The sequence below is a fragment of the Colletotrichum costaricense genome (genome assembly GCF_030867565.1).
Source record: "Colletotrichum costaricense strain IMI 309622 chromosome Unknown Scaffold_6.1, whole genome shotgun sequence".
In the NCBI taxonomy this organism is placed as follows: Eukaryota; Fungi; Ascomycota; class Sordariomycetes; order Glomerellales; family Glomerellaceae; genus Colletotrichum; species Colletotrichum costaricense.
In genome coordinates this window covers 2845324-2862997 of record NW_026848235.1, presented here as the reverse complement: position 1 = coordinate 2862997, position 17674 = coordinate 2845324, and the positions used below count along the sequence as shown (strand labels likewise).

Sequence of the window (17674 nt, the reverse complement as noted above, 5' to 3'; positions counted from 1 at the left end):
TAATCTACCCCGCACCCCCAAGCCCTCTTCCCCCACAAAGTTGCCGCCAACTCTGGAAAGGCGATCTAAATCTGGGGAAGAGAGTAGTGGATTACCGTTTCTAGTAGGAGGCGCCGATGGAGATGCCGAGTTTCGAAGGTGTTGGAGGGCTCTACGAGACTCTTGTCCGCCGGCGTTGGGATGGCGTTCGGTGTCTTGGGACGAGTCGTTCAGAAAGTGTCCATTTGGCTTGCTGGAGACTTTCCGGAAGAAACCAAGAAGAGCAAGAGCCGCCGATGATAAAAGAGGCCGTATTCACCCAAACCTCCTCGTGGTTGAAAGCTGAGCTGTATTGCTGTGGTCTCTCTACCTTTTATCCATACATGTACCTCGACGGATTGCGAGATTTGAAAGTCAATTGACTCTCTCGAGCCCCCAAAACACATCCTTTCCCAAAATTTTCGCAATCAAAACAACATGGCCGGAGAAAAGCTCAACGTTGCCGTCGCCGGACTCGGGCGCATGGGTATGTCTCGCCCCTCATTCTACCGAGGGGTAGCTCTCAAAGCTACCTCAGCGAAGGAGCAAGCTCTACCGCTCAACTTAGGCAACTTCAACATGGACTGACCATCACTGAGCTATCTAGGCCTGCGACACGCTAGACACTTTGCGACCTTGACACCAAAGGCCGACCTCATCGCCGTCAGCTCGCCGGTGCAAGCTGAACTCGATGCCGCCGTCGCAGAGTTTGGTCCTCTGCGGACGTACCTCGACTACGACGAGATGCTGCGCAAGGAGTCAACTTTGCAAGCCGTGATCGTCGCCAGCGCCACCACAGTACACGCCGAACAGGCTATCAAGGCCATCGAGAAGGGTCTACACGTTCTGTGCGAGAAGCCTCTCAGCACAAGCGTCGATATTGTACGTTAATACTTGACATTCACTCCATGCTGCCCCTTGGAAATAGCAGAGTTGAGAGGCTAACTTCAGTCTCTCAGTCACAATCCGTCGTCACAGCGTACGAAAAGTCCCTCATCAAGAATCCCAGTCAGAAGGTTATCTGCGGCTTCTCACGTCGATTCGACGCATCTTACCGAGATGCCTTCACACGAGTGGCTCGCGGCGACATCGGTGCGCCATCGGTCTTCCGCTCACAGACGTGCGATAAGCTCGACCCCTCCGGCTTCTTCGTCGACTACGCCGAGTTCAGCGGTGGCATCTTCGTCGACTGCTCTATCCACGATATTGACCTGGCGCTTTGGTTCTTTGGAGAAGACAGCGTTGTGAAGAGTGTGTCTGCTATCGGCATCACAGCTGTGCAAGAGGGTTTGAGGAAGCACAATGATAGAGATAACGCTGTTGCTGTTGTCGAGTTCTACGTAAGTTCGCCCATTGTCCCTAGGCACTCTGGTAAATCCAAGCTAACCACATGCAACTACAGGGTGGAAAGATTGCCCAGCTCTTCTGCTCCCGCATGATGGCCGCGGGCCAAGAAGACACTACCGAAATCTTCGGTACAAGCGGCAAGGTCGCCGTCAACACACAGCCCCAGCTGAACCTCGTCAACCTCTACGAGCCCACAGGTATCCGTCGCGAGATTCCTCCCGACTACTATGGCCGCTTCCGCGAGGCCTTCATCACCGAGGCCAACGAGTTCACTGCGTGCTGTTTGAACAACACCGAGCCGCCCATGAAGCTCGCCGGTGCTGTCAACGCCGTCAAGATTGGTTGCGCGCTGCAGGAGAGTTTGATCACTGGGAAGAAGATTGATTTCGATGAGTCAGGCAAGCGCATTGATAGTGCTAAGCTGTAGAGATCGAGATGGAGTGAAATGAGCATAGAATCGCGCGTCTTATGTAGTGGATGGGAACGTAGGCGCGTTGATGTTTGGTGACGACATTAGAGCTACTTTACTTTGATGAATTGACGATGTTTCAAAATCTTGCATGTTCATAGTCGCGTGGGGGGCATGTGTGCTCGAATTAGACACGTTTGATAGTAAAAACAACGTGGTTCTTCGTCATTATCTCGCCCTTGTCATGATATCGGGTGGGTTCCGGGATCACCGGGCCAGTGAGTTAATAATTGACTCGGCTTCGATCTATTTCTTTGGTCTTCACGCGCGTTCTAATCGCAGTATCGCAATCCACAATCAAATGCGCCCTGGTTAATGAATGACGTAGTTTCAGATTCCCTTGTCAGTCAGCACATAAATGTCCATTAGCGAGAGCCTGAGCTCTCAGCTGGTTGGCGTTTGGCCGAATGATCCATCTTCAAAGCCCCAGTCGACCCCATCATCGCCCACGTCTACCAATTGTAACTCGAACAGATTATATACCCATGATTCCACGTTGGAAGGCCTACGAAATCTAAAGCAGCAAGTCGGGAAATTACTTATTCGGGAGCGAGCGGGATCGGAGTAGGGATAGTCCTTGGCACCCTCGTGCCTGAAATTCCCTGATTCGTTGTTGGTGGTGTCTGACACCGCCGCATTGGACAGAAACCCGCGGGATTCTCCAACAGGGCAACTCACTCCTAGCAAAACTCACATTTGGTTGATCTTTGTCGGAATTTGACCAAGGCGCCTCGTAGAATCTTCTCATCGCATTCAGAGCCCATAGAAACGCTGGGGGATGAACCCTTCCTTAAGAGGTCCCATTTGGTATGCGTGTTGTCGGAAATCGAATCCCGCGGGTTATGTAGTCCGCAAGGGTGATCACCTATTCCAATGGCTTAAAGCAGAGCGATGAACTCCAAGGATTTAACCCCGGGGGGCAAGAGGCTCCGGTTTACGGGCGCGGGATTGTATCCCGACTGACCCCGGCCCTAGCACAACATATTCGGCAAGATGGGGCCCATGTCGTCATAGCAGGTTGATTAAGAACAACCAAAGGCTTCAATCCAGTTTCCTCAAGTTGACAACAAGTCCACAACATTGGTTGGGTGCTCAGCGGACCATCATTGATCCCCCTTGGCAAAGTCTCATCAACTCAGCGCCCGACTCCCCGACTCCCGCCAACCAAGCACCCCTGTCCAGGCTCCTTTGATGTCTCAGAAAGTCAGAATATAGCACTATACTAAGAATGGACATTAGCGTCGCGGGGCGGCTGAGGGGGGCGGGCAAGGCCTCATCGCCGACGGGTTCCTGAAAAGGAAACCCTTCGGCCAAAAGACCGCTATCATGACGCCCAGCCGCAGCCCGCAGGCAGTCTAAGCCTAGGTCTAACCAATGAGATATTCGCTGTCTTTGATGATGGTCTTGGTCCTGACTCTCAGCCCACTGTCTGCCTTCTTTGCTCACCACTTTCAGACCGAAGCCTCGAGTGCGTGCGAGTCACCCACACCACCCACCGTTACCCTCCTCTCCATGCCCTTCGCCGAAAAAGGCTTCGAAGGTTTGCACAACATGGAGGGAGACTCCACACTTCCCCGTGGGGGAGAGATGCAACCTGAGGGCCGTGTGTTCCACTCTGCCAGTGGAGAGCGTTAATGCTGCCCGCAGTCTGTCGTCGCCGGGAAATTGACAGATAGTCCTGGCACGAACCCTCGACGCCCTCAGTCACTCACACAACATTGCAGGAGCCCCCCTAGTCTGTAAACGGATGGGGTTCCCCAGAAATCCGGTTCTTGTCGTGTCCTAGTCTAATGCTGCGCGACCCGTTGGTAGTCCATCTACCTAGTCCTCAACACCAAGCCCCCCAGAAACGTATTTAGTATATAAGAGCCTCTTCGTCTCAGCTGACTTCTGATCTTCATCCCATTCTGACCCCATCATCCATTGTCAAATACTACCCTCCGCGGCTGTGATTGCCTCATCCCCGTGGTCTCATCCTCATTCCTCCCTAGAGCACACATCAATACCCATTAGATCGCAACCATGGCGAACAGCTCAGACTCCCTGAAAAAGGCCAAAAGCCTCGACAACCCCGAACACGTTGAGGACTTCATCGACAATGTCGAAATCAATCTCAACCCCGCCGAGGACGTATCCTACGGCCGCAGTGGCTTCCGTGGCCTCGCCGATTCTCCGTACGTTGGCGGCGCCGCCCTCCTGGCGTCTCTGGGTGGCTTCTCCTTTGGCTACGATCAGGGCGTTATCTCCATCATCAACGTCATGAAGCAGTTCCACGACGTGTTCCCACAAGCCGCAACACCCTTTGGCAAGGGATTCATGACGGGCATGCTCGAGTTTGGTGCGTTCCTCGGGTGTTTGTTCATGCCTACGCTGGCCGACAAAATTTCCCGTAAGAGGGCGCTAGCGGCCGTTGTGGTCATCTTCAACATTGGTGCTATTATGCAGACCGCTGCGCCGAATTACGGAGTTTTGGTCACTGGCCGGACTATCGGTGGCATTGGCGTCGGAACACTTGCAATGGTGAGTTGAAGTCTCCCTCTTGAATCCGTCTTCTCTCATGGTGAGAATGAACACGGGCTAATGAATCTCGATGACAGGGTTCTCCAATTTACATTTCCGAAATTGCACCGCCTAACCTTCGAGGTACTCTTCTCGTGCTCGAATCTGTCTCCATCGTCCTCGGGGTCGTCGTCTCCTTCTTCATTACCTACGGAACCCGTCATATGACCGGTGAGATCGCCTTCCGTCTCCCTCTCGGTCTCCAGATGGTCTGCGCGACCGGCCTCGGCATCGGCATCCTCTTCTACCCCTATTCTCCTCGTTGGCTCGCCCTCGTCAACAGGCCCCAGGAAGCTCTCGACTCCCTCGTCCGCCTCCGCCGACTGCCCGCCGACGACCACCGCGTTCAGACTGAGCACCGTGGCATCATCAGTGAGGTCGAAGTGCAGAAGATCATGCAGGAGAAGTACCACCCCGGAAAACGTGGCCTGAGACTCGAACTCGCTGGTTGGCTGGACCTTTTCTCCCCGCGTCTCTGGCGTCGTACGGCGGTCGCCGTCGGCGTGGCCGTATTCCAACAATTAAGCGGAATAAACGCGTTTATTTACTACGCCCCGACCTTGTTCCAGTCCCTCGGACAGTCGGAGGAGATGGCGCTCGTCATGTCCGGTGTATTCAACGTCCTACAGCTCGTCGCCGTGTGCGTGTGCTTCTTCGTTATCGACAAAGTGGGACGCAGACCGCTGGCAATCTTCGGTGGTCTGGGCGGTGGCACCTCATGGGGCATCATGGCAATCCTCACAGGTGTATATTCCAAGAACTGGAGCGCCAATACCGCTGCGGGCTGGGCCGCCGTCGCTATGGCCTTCCTCTTCGTTCTCCTCTATGGAGTTTCCTACTCCCCCCTGGGCTGGGCCCTCCCGGCGGAAGTCTATCCCAACTCACACCGCTCCAAAGGTGTCGCCCTGGCTACCGCAACCGTGTGGCTTTTCAACTTCATCGTCGGCGTCGCGACCCCGCCCATGATGGACAAGCTCGGGTTCGGCACCTATGTCTTCTTCGGAGCCTGGTGCTTCCTCTCCTCCGTCTGGGCCTTCTTCCTCGTCCCGGAGACCAAGGGCAGGACGCTAGAGCAGATGGACGAGGTTTTCAAGGATACTTCTGCGCAGGAGGAGAAGGACATCATCAGGCAGCAGATTCTCGCTCAGCGTGCGCAACCGCAAGGCGGTGCTGGTGTGGGGGGAGCCAAGTACTCTGTTTGATCAAGCATAGCAACATCTAGTTAAGGTACGGGAGGCGTTTCTCATGGCATCACTCTAGGCAGGCTTTTGTTTTGATCACGTTTGTACATTTACTAGTACGATTACGGGCTATGGGATATGAATATCAAGATACCACTTCAAACTCACAAGCGTTCTCCCCTGAAGTGATTTACACTGATCAGAACGGTCTTTGTATTACCTATGGCACTATTGTGAGTGGCCAGCGAAAGGGCAGGCTATGGCAACACTGAGCCATTTGACCCTTGTGTGGTCTCAGTAGGATGCGGGTTCCTGGCCGAAATTGGCACGTTCATACATGTCAGGAACACATTAACTGACTTGAATCGCGGCACAACCTGAAATTCTTCCTTTCAGCCACAGGAACTTGAAGGAACAGGCCAAGGACAGAGAAGACACGACACTCACAATCCGGCAGATATCCGACTGCACAAATCCTGGAGACGCCGCTTACATTTCACCCCTCGTCATTGGGTTGCTCCTGAAACGCCACACTTTCTAGCCAGACTTCGCTTTCGCTGGAGGACAGAGACGAAATTACCTATTTTGGTAGGCGTCGGCGATGGTCTTGGACTGATCGACGACCGGCCCGCCCTTTTCCCCTCATCACCCCAATCTCCTCCACACATCCATCATGCATCCCCGTACGCGGGGGAAGGGGCGGCTGCACCGAGTAATGGCCGAAGGAACTCCAATGACTTACACGCTGACAGACAGACCAGACTGGCCCCTCAAGAGGGACCAACTGAATCATTTCCCCAGATAACCCGCTCATTCATCCCGTCGGTCTTCTTCGGACGGCGTGAAAGAAGGTAGCCCCATGATGCGGGGGAGAGTCTTGAGGGGAGCTGTGGCCCTCGCACCTTATGCGCCACCGAGAGTTGTACTCGCGTCTCAATCTCTCTTTTCGTCAGGAGAGGAAATATCTACGCGAGGTCAGTTGCCTTGATACGTCGCAAAGGCATCTCGACATGTTTCCTGGCGGGTTCACGACGGAATTCATATTCCTCTCGCCGTGAGCAGTAGATGGTATTGGGTCCATGGAGGATAAATAGCATGGCATCTGCAGAGATGGAGTCCAGATGCTTGATCGCACCATCAAGAAAGAAGTCAACGTCGCCAGACCTTCGCCCTCGAAACACCCACAATCTGACGCATTCGCAACACATCAGCAGCTATGGAACCTCTCAGAATCGCAGTGGCAGGATTAGGACGAATGGTCAGAAATTCTTATTCGTCACAATAACACGAAGAAAAGAGCCCCGGCTGACAACAAACACAGGGTCGTCGCCATGTTCAGAACCTCATCTACCGCGTTCCGAGAGCCTCTGTAGTGGCAGTTTGTAGTACCGAAGCCCACGAGCTGGAGTGGGCGCGCTCCTTTGAGGAATACAAGGAGTTCAACGTCACAGTGTACGGCTCGTATGAGGAGATGCTCTCCCACCCGGGGCTTCAAGCTGTGTGGATCTCCACCAGCACCGATGTCCACGCAAGCCAAACATTAGCAGCTATTGAGAAGGGTCTCCACGTGCTGTGTGAGAAGCCCTTGAGTACGAAGATGGATGAGGTACGATCAGCATTCATCCCATTGCGACCTGACAGACATAATTCCCGGTCCTTGGGCTAATCTCTTTCCGTCATATTAGATCGCAGCCTGCGTCGACGCCGCCAAAGCCCGTCCAGACCTCAAAGTCATGGCCGGCTTCTCCCGCCGCTTCGACGCCTCCTACCGCGACGCCGCCACCAAGATCTTCGACAACAAGGCCGTCGGCAGCCCCTTCATCGTTCGCTCCAACACGTGCGACCTCCTCGACAACACCGGCTTCTTCGTGCGCTACGCCCCGCGCAACGGCGGCATCTTTGTCGACTGCGCCATCCACGACATTGACCTCTCGCTGTGGTACCTCTCTGACCCGATTCCAAAGTCGTGCTGGGCGACGGGCACGCTGCAGCACCACCCGGAGCTCGCGCAGATGAACGACGTCGATAACGGCGTCGGCGTCGTTGAGTTTTGGGGCGGCAAGATTGCCTACTTTTACTGCTCGCGCACGCAGGCCCACGGTCACGACGTGTGTACCGAGATTACGGGCACTGAGGGGAAAGTCTCGGTGAATGTTGTGCCGAGGGCCAATAATGTCGTTGTCGCGGATAAGCTTGGTATCCGAAACGAGGTGCAGCCTGAGTACTGGCAGCGCTTTGAAGACGCTTTTGCGCTGGAGGCGAATGAGTTCACTGAGTCGGTTCTCAGGAACAAGCCAGTTCCGCTACCTCTTGAGAAGGGTGTCAAGGTTATGGAGATTGGCCGCGCTTTGCAGGACGCTCTTCTCACAGGAGAGGTCCAGAGGTTTAATGAAAAGGGAGAGCGTATCTAGAGGACAGAGGGGGGTCCCATGATTAGGTAGATTGGAACAATTGCAATACATGTTCTAGTTAAATAGAAAGTTCGAATACTCAGGTACTGGCTTCGAGTCCCAGGAATAACTTAGAGGCAAGCGCGCTCGCTCGAAAGGCGTTTTTCAGTGGGGATTGAGATCAAGCCAACGGTTGACAAACACTTTCAAAGCTCAGTGGACCGGGAGATACCCTACCTTTTGCAGTGCGGGAATGATACGTATTTTCCGGCCTCGGCCAACTCCCGCTCGCCGATCACCCAAACTCCACTTCACCGGGCTCCGGTGCTGAGGCGGTCCACTTTTCCGGTCAGCGTCGCCCGCCCCCCCCCCAACTCAGGGTCATCCCCAACTGTATTACCAGTAGCGAAGCATCCTTATTTCGAATTCATCTGTCTGTTTTCTCCCTCCTCTGAGACCGTATTCAGGAGGTTTCCTCGAGTAGCATCTTCATGTAGCACGAATCCAAATGCTACCATGTTAGGACCGACCTGCAGGTTGTGACGCCCGATGAGTTTGGGCCCTCTACAAGATCATGATGCGTCAGCAACGGCTCTCTCCTATATTCAACCGGATCCTTCGTCAGCCGCCAACACACCATTTTGTTAGATTGAGCTTTGCCGAGAACGTATTTCCGTTGGTGTCGGCCGCAAGGAGGAGCACCTTCCGGTACCTCACATTTACGAGCTGCACTGGTCCTCCTGATGACCACATCGATACTTCAATCTGCTTTAAGTCCCTGCTGTGGTTGTAGAAATACTTCTTTCTATATGTCTTTTGCAATGATAGTACAACTTCGAAACAAACTATACAAATATCCAGCTAGTACATAAGGTACCCATTAATCTCTAGCTAACTGGTAGAAAGTTTACTTTGCTGCCTTCAATCTGACAATTGTCTTCATCGTCCCACAAGCATTCAATATCAGTATTTCCAGCGGAATACAATGCATCCTCTACCCACCATCATCCTCGCCCTCGCAACCGTGGCGGCTGCTCAGAAAGTAGGCAACCTAGTCCAAGAACAACACCCAAAACTCTCCTGGCAAAACTGCAGCAAATCCCCCAACGGAACCAATTTCTGCTCCACCATCGACGCAGAAGTCGTTCTCGACGCAGAATGGCGCTGGATCCGCAACGCAAACAGCATCAGCAACTGCTACACCGGCAACCAATGGGACCTCGCGCAGTGCAACACGACCGCCTCCTGCACATTAACCTGCGCCCTCGAGGGAGCAGACGCGCAGAGCTATAGAGACGGGTACGGCATCACCACTGGGGGCAACACACTGTCGCAAAAGTTTGTGACGCAATATGCCTTTTCTTCCAACGTCAACTCGCGCATCTTTCTGTTGGAGCCGGGTGGGACGGACCGGTATCAGACTTTTGTGCTGATGGGGAGTGAACTCGCTTTTGATGTTGAGTTGTCGTCTGTTGAGTGTGCTATCAACAGTGCGTTGTACTTTGTGGCTATGGAGCCTGATGGTGGCATGGCGAGGTATCCTACTAATGAGGCGGGGGCGAAGTATGGGACTGGATATTGTGATGCGAGTTGTCCGAGGAGTAATCGGTTCGTCGGGGGAAAGGTGAGTATCTACGTTATCATGTTTATTTGGCATCTATCATTTTGTGTCTCGACTGACTGGGCTCACTGATGCAGGCAAACGTCGAGGGTTGGGTGCCCTCAGAGACAGACCAGGTCCGTGGAACAGGGAATAACGGCGCTTGCTGTGCTGAATTTGACGTCTGGTAAGGATCTCGGTACGCTTTATCAGAAGAAAGGACTAACAGCATGTCTCGAAACTTCTAGGAACTCCAATGCTCACTCATACTCCATGATCTCGAAACCTTGCGTCGACACTGGCTATGAGGTCTGCCAAACTACGGACTGTGATGCTGCCAACACAGGGGGTTCGGGTCAAGTTCTATGCGACAAGTTCGGATGCGACTACAATCCATACAGACTTGACGAGATGGAGTTCTACGGCAAGTTCAAGACCGTGGATACAAGTAGGAAATTCACGTAAGAAACTTTCCCGATGGCGTCGACCATACTGTCTTTTCCAGAACCGCACAAGATCCATGAGTGACTGCTGATACGAATGATACGAACAGTGTAGTGACACAGTTCTCTGAAAAGAATGTCAGGCAATTCTTCGTCCAAGATGGAAAGAGAATCGAAACACCCGCGGCATCTTATCCCGGATTTCCAAACACCAGTGGCCTAAGTCCCGACTACTGCAAAGCTCTGCCCACGAACTTCCAAGATCCCGAGTATTTTGCTCAAGTCGGCGGCTACTCGCGTCACAATGAGGCCCTACGACGCCCCATGGTTCTGACAATGTCCATCTCGAATGATGTGAGTCCATCACCAGTCACAAGAGCCCTCGCCCTTCTTGAAGGGGAGCTAATTTTGTCAACCAGCACTGGGCCAATAACCTTTGGCTCGATTCTACGTTCCCGCCGGACCGTGCGGGTCTTCTAGGAGCGGAGCGAGGACCTTGTCCTTCATGGGGTAACGGACCGGAACCTCAAGAGGTTGAGAGATATTATCCTAACGCGTGAGTCTATGGAGGGTTCGGTACGAGAGACTTTTTCGGTAGCTAATATTTCGATAGTAAAGTTGCGTGGTCCAACATTCGGTATGGACCTATTGGGACAACAGTGTAACTTCAGTCGAAAAATGTCGAAAGGGAATGTGAGTTCGACAATGCAGTGGATGAAGATCTAGACTCTAGTCAAAGGACAGAATCTAGTCTCTTCATTAACATCTTCAACACGCAGTTGACACCACGGTATCGATGGCGTATCTGCATAGTATGCGCTCATTTCCTTCTGCATATAGGTATCTATTCTGAAAAGACATCGTTGAATGTACGAGTGACATGTTCGCTACGTGCTTCTACGCCAGAAACATCATTGACACTGCCGCAACTCCTTCCCGTCAACCCAATTCCCATGCAACCCAGCCCTCAACCTCATAGGCACCTTCACCACCGCCGCAGGCACCGTAAACCTCTTGGTATCAATAACATGCAACTCACTCGACATGGTCCCATAATTATTCACGAGCCCAATCAAGAACCCATCCCCCTCCTCCGCATCCTCCCCCCTCGGCACAAACACAGGCTCCTGCACCATGTGCCGCGACCCAGGATAATACACCTCCAACTTCCCACTCTCGTGATCAAGATGCCCCAGCGAATTATACAGCGGATGCCCCCCGCCCAGCACGGGCATGATGGCAGGGAAATCGGTGCCCAGCGAGGGATCCATCATGTCGAAGAAGCTGTGCCGGTGCGGCTTGGACAGCACGCGCTCGTCGATGCGCGGGAACTCCATGTCGTGGCGGAGGATGGGCGTCGGCGCGGGGAGGTCGAGGGCCGAGTCTGAGTTGGCGCGCGGGTCGAATTCGAAGCGGACGTACTCGGCGCGGATGTCGTGCGGGTCTGGGGCGCTGCCCTCGGCGTCGGGCCACCAGAAGAAGACGTTCTTGTCTGTGAGGGGCAGGTCGAAGACGATGTTGCCTGAGGGGGTCTCGTAGGCGTTTGTGGTGTGGCCTGGAAAGGCGTTTGGAGCGCGGAACCACTTTGAAGTAGAGAGAGATGTGGTTAGCTTTTAAACTCAGAGCATGGCGAGGAAAGCGGTATGGTTTTCACCTTTACGTCGGTTCCTTTGGCGCCGCGTCTGGGTAGGACGCCTAGATAGAGGGGCACGTTGGGATCCCATTGCCAGTGCTCCCCGCCCGCCTTCAACCGATCAATATCACATATCTGTGGAATCATCGGGAATAACACCTGAAAACGAAAGTCAGCAAACAAACACATTCGAAGTCTTCTGCTTTTCCAGTAGCCCATACCCAATTATCCGTCACGGCACAATCATGAATCATGCCAACAACAGGCGCAACAAGCCAAACAGTCTCGAGAAACTTGCCGTCAGGGGCGATACTGAAATAACAAACATCGGGCGTTCCGTCACCCTTTGCCTCGTACCCGAAACACACAAGCTCGCCCGTAGCGGGATCCAGCTTGGGGTGCGCCGTAAAAGTACAGCTCGGCAGCTGGCCGTCAAAGTCGCAGAGCCCCTTTGTCTCGAGTGTGATCGGGTCCATGAGATATGGCGGCGCGTCCTCCTTGATGGCGAGGAGAGACTTGTTGAAGTAAAAGATGTTTGTGTTGGCTGTGGTGCGTACTTTGAATTCGACTGCGTCCGTGTATTTGTTTCGATATGCGCCTGTAATCATTGCCGGGAAGCAACGTGTCAGAGTCGTATGAAGTCGTAAAATCTTTGTAGAGAGAGGGACGAATGTGATTAACTAACCTGCGAGAGCTCGATTTGCCTCTCGTTCTCGGACAAACTTTTCTGTTCGCACGTATTTCTGTTGAAAATCGACGTTGCCGTTGTGAAAACAGAACGCTGATACGTTTCCATCGCCATTAAACCACTAACATCGAATCAGACGATATTCCCAGTTGTCAAAAAAAACATGACATGTTTCACGGCAAATCAGAAAGTAATTGCAAAGAAAGAAATTGATGCATCGCGACGCAAATACATACAGGGTCATTCTCAATGAACGGCGGAAACTGAGGATCCGGCATCACTCGGAAGAACGTGCCGTCCAGCTCGGCGGGAACGGTGCCGACGACCTCCAGATTCCGAACCTCGCCCTCGAAGCGGCAGGGTTTCATGAAGGCCGAGAACTGGGGCCGATCCGGGAAGGATTTGGCGGGTGGGTCTGCGAGCGAGGCGCGGAAGTGGCCCGCCATTGTGTGATCTGAGCTGTGGTTCTTCGGGTGCGGTTGCGGATTTACGGTGTTGGTGGTGGTGGCGCGTGCAGGAGCGTGGATGTGGGTGGGACAAGAAGAACGTTTTAAGGAATATACAAAGTTGGGCAGGATACTAGAAACCTCGAGACGAGGGATGAGAACCTGCTTTGCTACGATGCGGAGAGGAGATATTTAAACCTTTATTCTATTCCATCATTTGAGACGATGACCACGAGGGATTGGTATCAAGTTTCGTATCACCCGCAAGCGGCAAATGTGGGATGGCCAATATCCCCGCCATGTGAGCCCGGGAGCCCCACTTTACCCCGGGCTGCACCCCGACGACTACTATTTTTCATCCCGACAGGCTTCCCGCTGTCGTGGAATACCTAATGATAGCGAACTGATGATCATTCAGTAACATGCCAGGCGTCGAATTCTCAATTGCCGTGTTTAAACTGGATACCAGTTGGCTGATGCGGGCTTGGCTATGCCAAATGCCAAGGCTGCTATTGGTCCAACCCGTCCAGCCGCCCTATCTCCCCGGGCCGCCAGCTCAAAGTCCGCGGCTGGAGAGAGTTTGTAAGCGGAGACGGCATATCAAACAAGCGCGAGGTTACCGTGAACGATGATTTAAGATGCCGTCACGTCCTGTATAGAGACATAGTTCTTGGTCCGAACACCTCGGGAAAACCCAAGCGTATGGGTTGGCTGATGTTATGTTACGTTCTAAAGCGGTCAATAAACTCACTATGCTATATTTACACAGGACAGGCAAGGTCTTGAGATTCAATCTCCATGATAGAAATCTAGTCTCCATGGGCAGCCATACACTGGATTTCCATTGAGAGATCATATTTCTAGTCGATATGTACACTTGTCAAAAAGCTTATGCAGAATCAGCTCAGATAGGTCTTGTGCCTTGTCCCTCTTTTCTATTTCATCAGTCCGATATTTCACGTAGGAGAAAAGGAACCAGAACTTCAATTGAATCTCAAGACGCAGCTGTCCTTTTAATAACAATGCCTACTTTCAACTTCTATTTGCTAATTATCATTTGATGTCTCATTATCTTACATAGACATCTGGCATTTGTAAAAAAGACATCTGCGACACAAGTTTGAATGGCATTTATCTAACTTGAGAAAGACGATGATTAAGTCTCTCCCAGCATAGGTAAAGAATATCCAGGCTTCAATTTCCTTCATCATGTCCGCATGCGAAAGTTCATTATTTGCACTCTCCAATGGAAAATAAACAAACAATTATGAACATCACTTTCAAGTTCCAATAGTAATAGCATCCAAACCTTGTCAACTTTTCACTCTTAATCCAGCTGTCATATGTCAACTACTAGCTTTAAGGTGAAAGTGGTCAATGACTCCATCGAAATGTAGAATTTGAATAATACCTTGGTAACAAAGTAATGATGCCTCGTCAGGTCGACAACACGGAAATCGTCCTTGACCATACTAACAATAGCCATACCCACAACAGAGGTGTTTACATTCCAAGTCTTGAATCCATAAAGCTTGATCCCAATTCGTAAGCAAAGCCGATACCCCCAAACCTAGCACCTCGGAAGCAATTTACCTTACTTGCCTCTTTCGTCACCTGACTTTCCCAATCCACACTGCTCAAGGGCCCAAGGCTGAAGGGTGCTCAGCTACCACTTCGCTTGCTCCTCGTACCTCGTATTAACACACCCAATCACCTCAGTCGGACTAGCCCCATACCTCCCGTACCATGGCTCTATCACCTCCTGTACAGTCATTATTTTAATATCTATACAACACCAACCGTCTGCCTACTGCAACAGTGCAACCACCCTACGGTCCATACCCACACCATCCCGTCTCAAAAGACGATGCCCCCTTTCATCTTAAAAATCACTGGCTTCCCCGTTCCGTCGGCACCGGCACTCCGCAAGTACGCAACTTGCAGCGAACCTACCTTACCTTCTTCCCCTTTTGTGCCTTATCTACTTTAGGACGAACGGGACACTATAGCCAAAACGGGTTTAAGACAAGATACCAAAAAAGCGCCAGACGCAACGCGCAAGCCTTAAATCACTAGCCGCTCGGGAATTACGCCAGATTTTTTTCTTTTCGGTCTCGAGCTCCCTCACCCCCACATTCCGACCCAAGTCTTCGTCACCACCTAAACCCCTGTGCCCATCCCGCCGCCGACGACGACGGAGCAAGGGTACATGCTGCCAGTGCCAGCAGCCAATTCTTGATCTCTGGCTTCTCCCCTTTTCCCTCTGTTGTGATTTGCCTCTCACCATCACATTTCAGTGTTTCTCTTTCTCCTCTTAGTATCCGCTTCATTGATCATCGAAACCTCACGGTCCACCCAGCGGTCCATGTCCGAACCTTTGCTCTCCAGCTGTGTGGTTCACCCGTCCCAATCATCGGACAACTCAAAAAGTCCGACAAGCTCGTGCAATTTTCGAATTTCAATCATTCGAACCCGAACCATTATGTCCAAATAAGGTCACCACCACGAGGTTCCCCCCCTTTTTTCTTCCACTTCTCTCTCGGTCTTGTTATCACGTGGCTGAGCGGAATTGCGTCGTCACTATACCCTCTAATCTGAACCTCTTTCTATTTGATCATACCATACTGTACGGAGTACACACACGTACAAGCGCGCGTGCGCGGGCGCTTGTTCCGGCGGGATACCTACCACAACCCTCCATCTCCGCGCAGTAGGTTGCAAAGGGAAACCTCGGGTATCCGGATAGATGCATCAACACCTTCCCAAAGTTCAGAAACAAGACATGGGAGCCGAACCCGATTTTCCGACTCTACTATTTCTTCTACTTCCAAGTTCCAACTGCTGCAATCCATCCACAACTGCAGTCTGCATCACATCCTCCCCTAGTGCATTCAAAACTCCCCCAAGAACAGTAAGAAAATCCCCGTCTCCAGTGTACTCCCTACTCAACCAACAGGAGAAGGTCAAGTATCCGTAGGCACCGGGAGGAAACCCCACCTCCGTGCAGTTGCACTGCCGGATTGCCAAGATGCCAACCCGGCGGCCGGCTTCCCATCAAGCCCTTTCAACCTCTGTCGATTTTTCCCTCTCAGTTCCTCCAGCCCTGCCGCCTATCCGTCTTTACTTGCCTACTACGTGCCTAGAACCGTACTACGTGCCTTACCTCCCCGGGCAGCCGATGATGGATGCCGTGCCATTCACCAAACGCCCGTTCCGTTGATTGAACGTCGTCCTCCCCCTCGTCTGATGCCAATCTCCGTTTACTTCATGAAGACTAAACCCATGTCGTCCCTTTTCCCGTTGGCCACCTCTAAAATACAGAGACTCTAACCCCTTCCCCGCCCGTTCGACTAACTGTAGCGAGAATAAACCCCCCTCCTAGCCTTCCCGTCAAATATATCCTTGCCATAACCACATGCACCAGGAAAATCTTGGAAAAACCAATTCACATCCCTGGCCCATTGAAAGAGTAAGAGAAGCCGACCGCCTGTGTCAAGAAATCCCAATTCTTGGCAGAACCCCCCCCCCCCCCCCCCCCCCCCCCACCTCCCCCCCCCCCCCCCCGCCCGCACACACGAGAACCCCCCCCCCGCACTAAGAAAGCCCCCCCCCCGTCTCACAAAACCACCCATCTCGCGGCACCCCCCCCCCCCCCCCCTCCTCTCTTACGATATGGTGGCACGGCTCTCAGAGGCAGAAAGAGCCTCGTCCACAACACGTGCTCTCCTGCCTTGCCTTACCTTGTCTCGCCTAACCAACCTTGAATGCATACGGAGTACCTCGCCTCACCTGGGCTGAATCACGCAGGCTGTGGCTGCGTCACACATCCAGGCCAAGATCCAAACTTCCCACTTAGAAGCCATGGAAGCCCAGGCAGGTGGTGAACCCGCTGTAGCGCCACCCCCCAGCCAAGAAACCGCAGCCCGGCGCGGCAAAAGCCCAATGCCAAATGCCAATACCGCCATCTTCAACGGGAACCATTTCCATTCCACAGCAGCGCTCTAGGTATCGACACACTAAAAGCCAAGGTATGAAACGGGGCGGGCACACGGATCGGAAGAGATCATAGATCAAAGTCGGGTTTGGATAAAATAATGGGGGGGTGGACAGTGGACTACCAACAAAGCTCCACTTTTGAGATGCACCGCACCGTCAACTTGCATCGACCTCACCGACATTGAGGCAATTCTATCATGAAGGCATGGCCATGGTGGTACGATTCCCTTGCTTCGTTGAAGCTGTATTCGCTTCGTATGAGCTCGATGACTATGTTAGGATAACTTGGGAATATCGATAGGTGCATGTTCACATTGCATATTGTTGGGGACAGTATTGAACGTTTCAAACTTTGGTAAATTTGCTTTCTAAATCCTGCGGACATGGCTTCTCAAGCTCGCGGTCCGGATGTCTCCATCTACGTCCTCTCCTCAGAGGGACAAGAGAAACAAAAAATTCTCTTTGAGAAAAATAAGTAAATAAAAAAAAACTTCTTCAATCGTCAACTCCATTTCGGCCAGATGGAAAGCGTATCTGGTGCCTTTCATCGCTCATGCAAAAAAAGACTCGAAGATGCAACACAACCCAGCGTACACGTGTGGAAGTCCCCGAAACGCCCCTTCCAGAAGAACCTCGGCGCGATGGTGAGCCATTGCTGTCCCTTAGCTTCGAACCTCGATCGCCGGCTTCCTCTCCCTTCTGCCTCGTGTCGTGCGAGGCAGATTTGTTTATAAAAGTGACCAGGCAAGCCCTGCCTATTCCATGGTTGCGCCTGTTACCGCCGACATCCAGCGGATGTCCAACGCGCGATATTTTTCGACAAAGGAAATGAAGCGAAGTAAATGAGGTGGTGATAGATACATTTCGAGCCCCGTTGCCCGATGAGATCGACGCGACATCCAGA

The 17674-nt window shown here is 52.5% G+C and overlaps 5 protein-coding genes across 5 annotated transcripts; 4 read left to right on the top strand and 1 right to left on the bottom strand.

Annotated features, from left to right (window-relative positions):
- Positions 1-456: 456 nt before the first annotated feature.
- Positions 457-1792, top strand: CCOS01_07160 (uncharacterized protein; the record flags this gene model as incomplete). The annotated part of the gene is made up of 4 exons (XM_060455327.1): positions 457-505; positions 626-900; positions 978-1358; positions 1421-1792. 4 exons carry the CDS (start codon positions 457-459, stop codon positions 1790-1792), a joined length of 1077 nt encoding a protein of 358 aa, XP_060315027.1.
- Positions 1793-3856: 2064 nt separating this feature from the next.
- CCOS01_07159 (hexose carrier protein) lies at positions 3857-5595 on the top strand (the record flags this gene model as incomplete). The annotated part of the gene is made up of 2 exons (XM_060455326.1): positions 3857-4354; positions 4432-5595. The coding sequence occupies 2 exons, from the start codon at positions 3857-3859 to the stop codon at positions 5593-5595; spliced, it is 1662 nt and encodes a 553-aa protein (XP_060315026.1).
- A 1195-nt stretch (positions 5596-6790) lies between these two features.
- CCOS01_07158 (myo-inositol 2-dehydrogenase) lies at positions 6791-7985 on the top strand (the record flags this gene model as incomplete). The annotated part of the gene is made up of 3 exons (XM_060455325.1): positions 6791-6832; positions 6896-7180; positions 7260-7985. The coding sequence occupies 3 exons, from the start codon at positions 6791-6793 to the stop codon at positions 7983-7985; spliced, it is 1053 nt and encodes a 350-aa protein (XP_060315025.1).
- A 964-nt stretch (positions 7986-8949) lies between these two features.
- Positions 8950-10672, top strand: CCOS01_07157 (glycosyl hydrolase family 7; the record flags this gene model as incomplete). The annotated part of the gene is made up of 6 exons (XM_060455324.1): positions 8950-9588; positions 9663-9751; positions 9813-10025; positions 10118-10361; positions 10427-10563; positions 10621-10672. 6 exons carry the CDS (start codon positions 8950-8952, stop codon positions 10670-10672), a joined length of 1374 nt encoding a protein of 457 aa, XP_060315024.1.
- Positions 10673-10918: 246 nt separating this feature from the next.
- On the bottom strand, positions 10919-12774 carry CCOS01_07156 (9-cis-epoxycarotenoid dioxygenase 1; the record flags this gene model as incomplete). The annotated part of the gene is made up of 5 exons (XM_060455323.1): positions 10919-11590; positions 11662-11799; positions 11862-12238; positions 12326-12449; positions 12565-12774. 5 exons carry the CDS (start codon positions 12772-12774, stop codon positions 10919-10921), a joined length of 1521 nt encoding a protein of 506 aa, XP_060315023.1.
- Positions 12775-17674: the final 4900 nt, after the last annotated feature.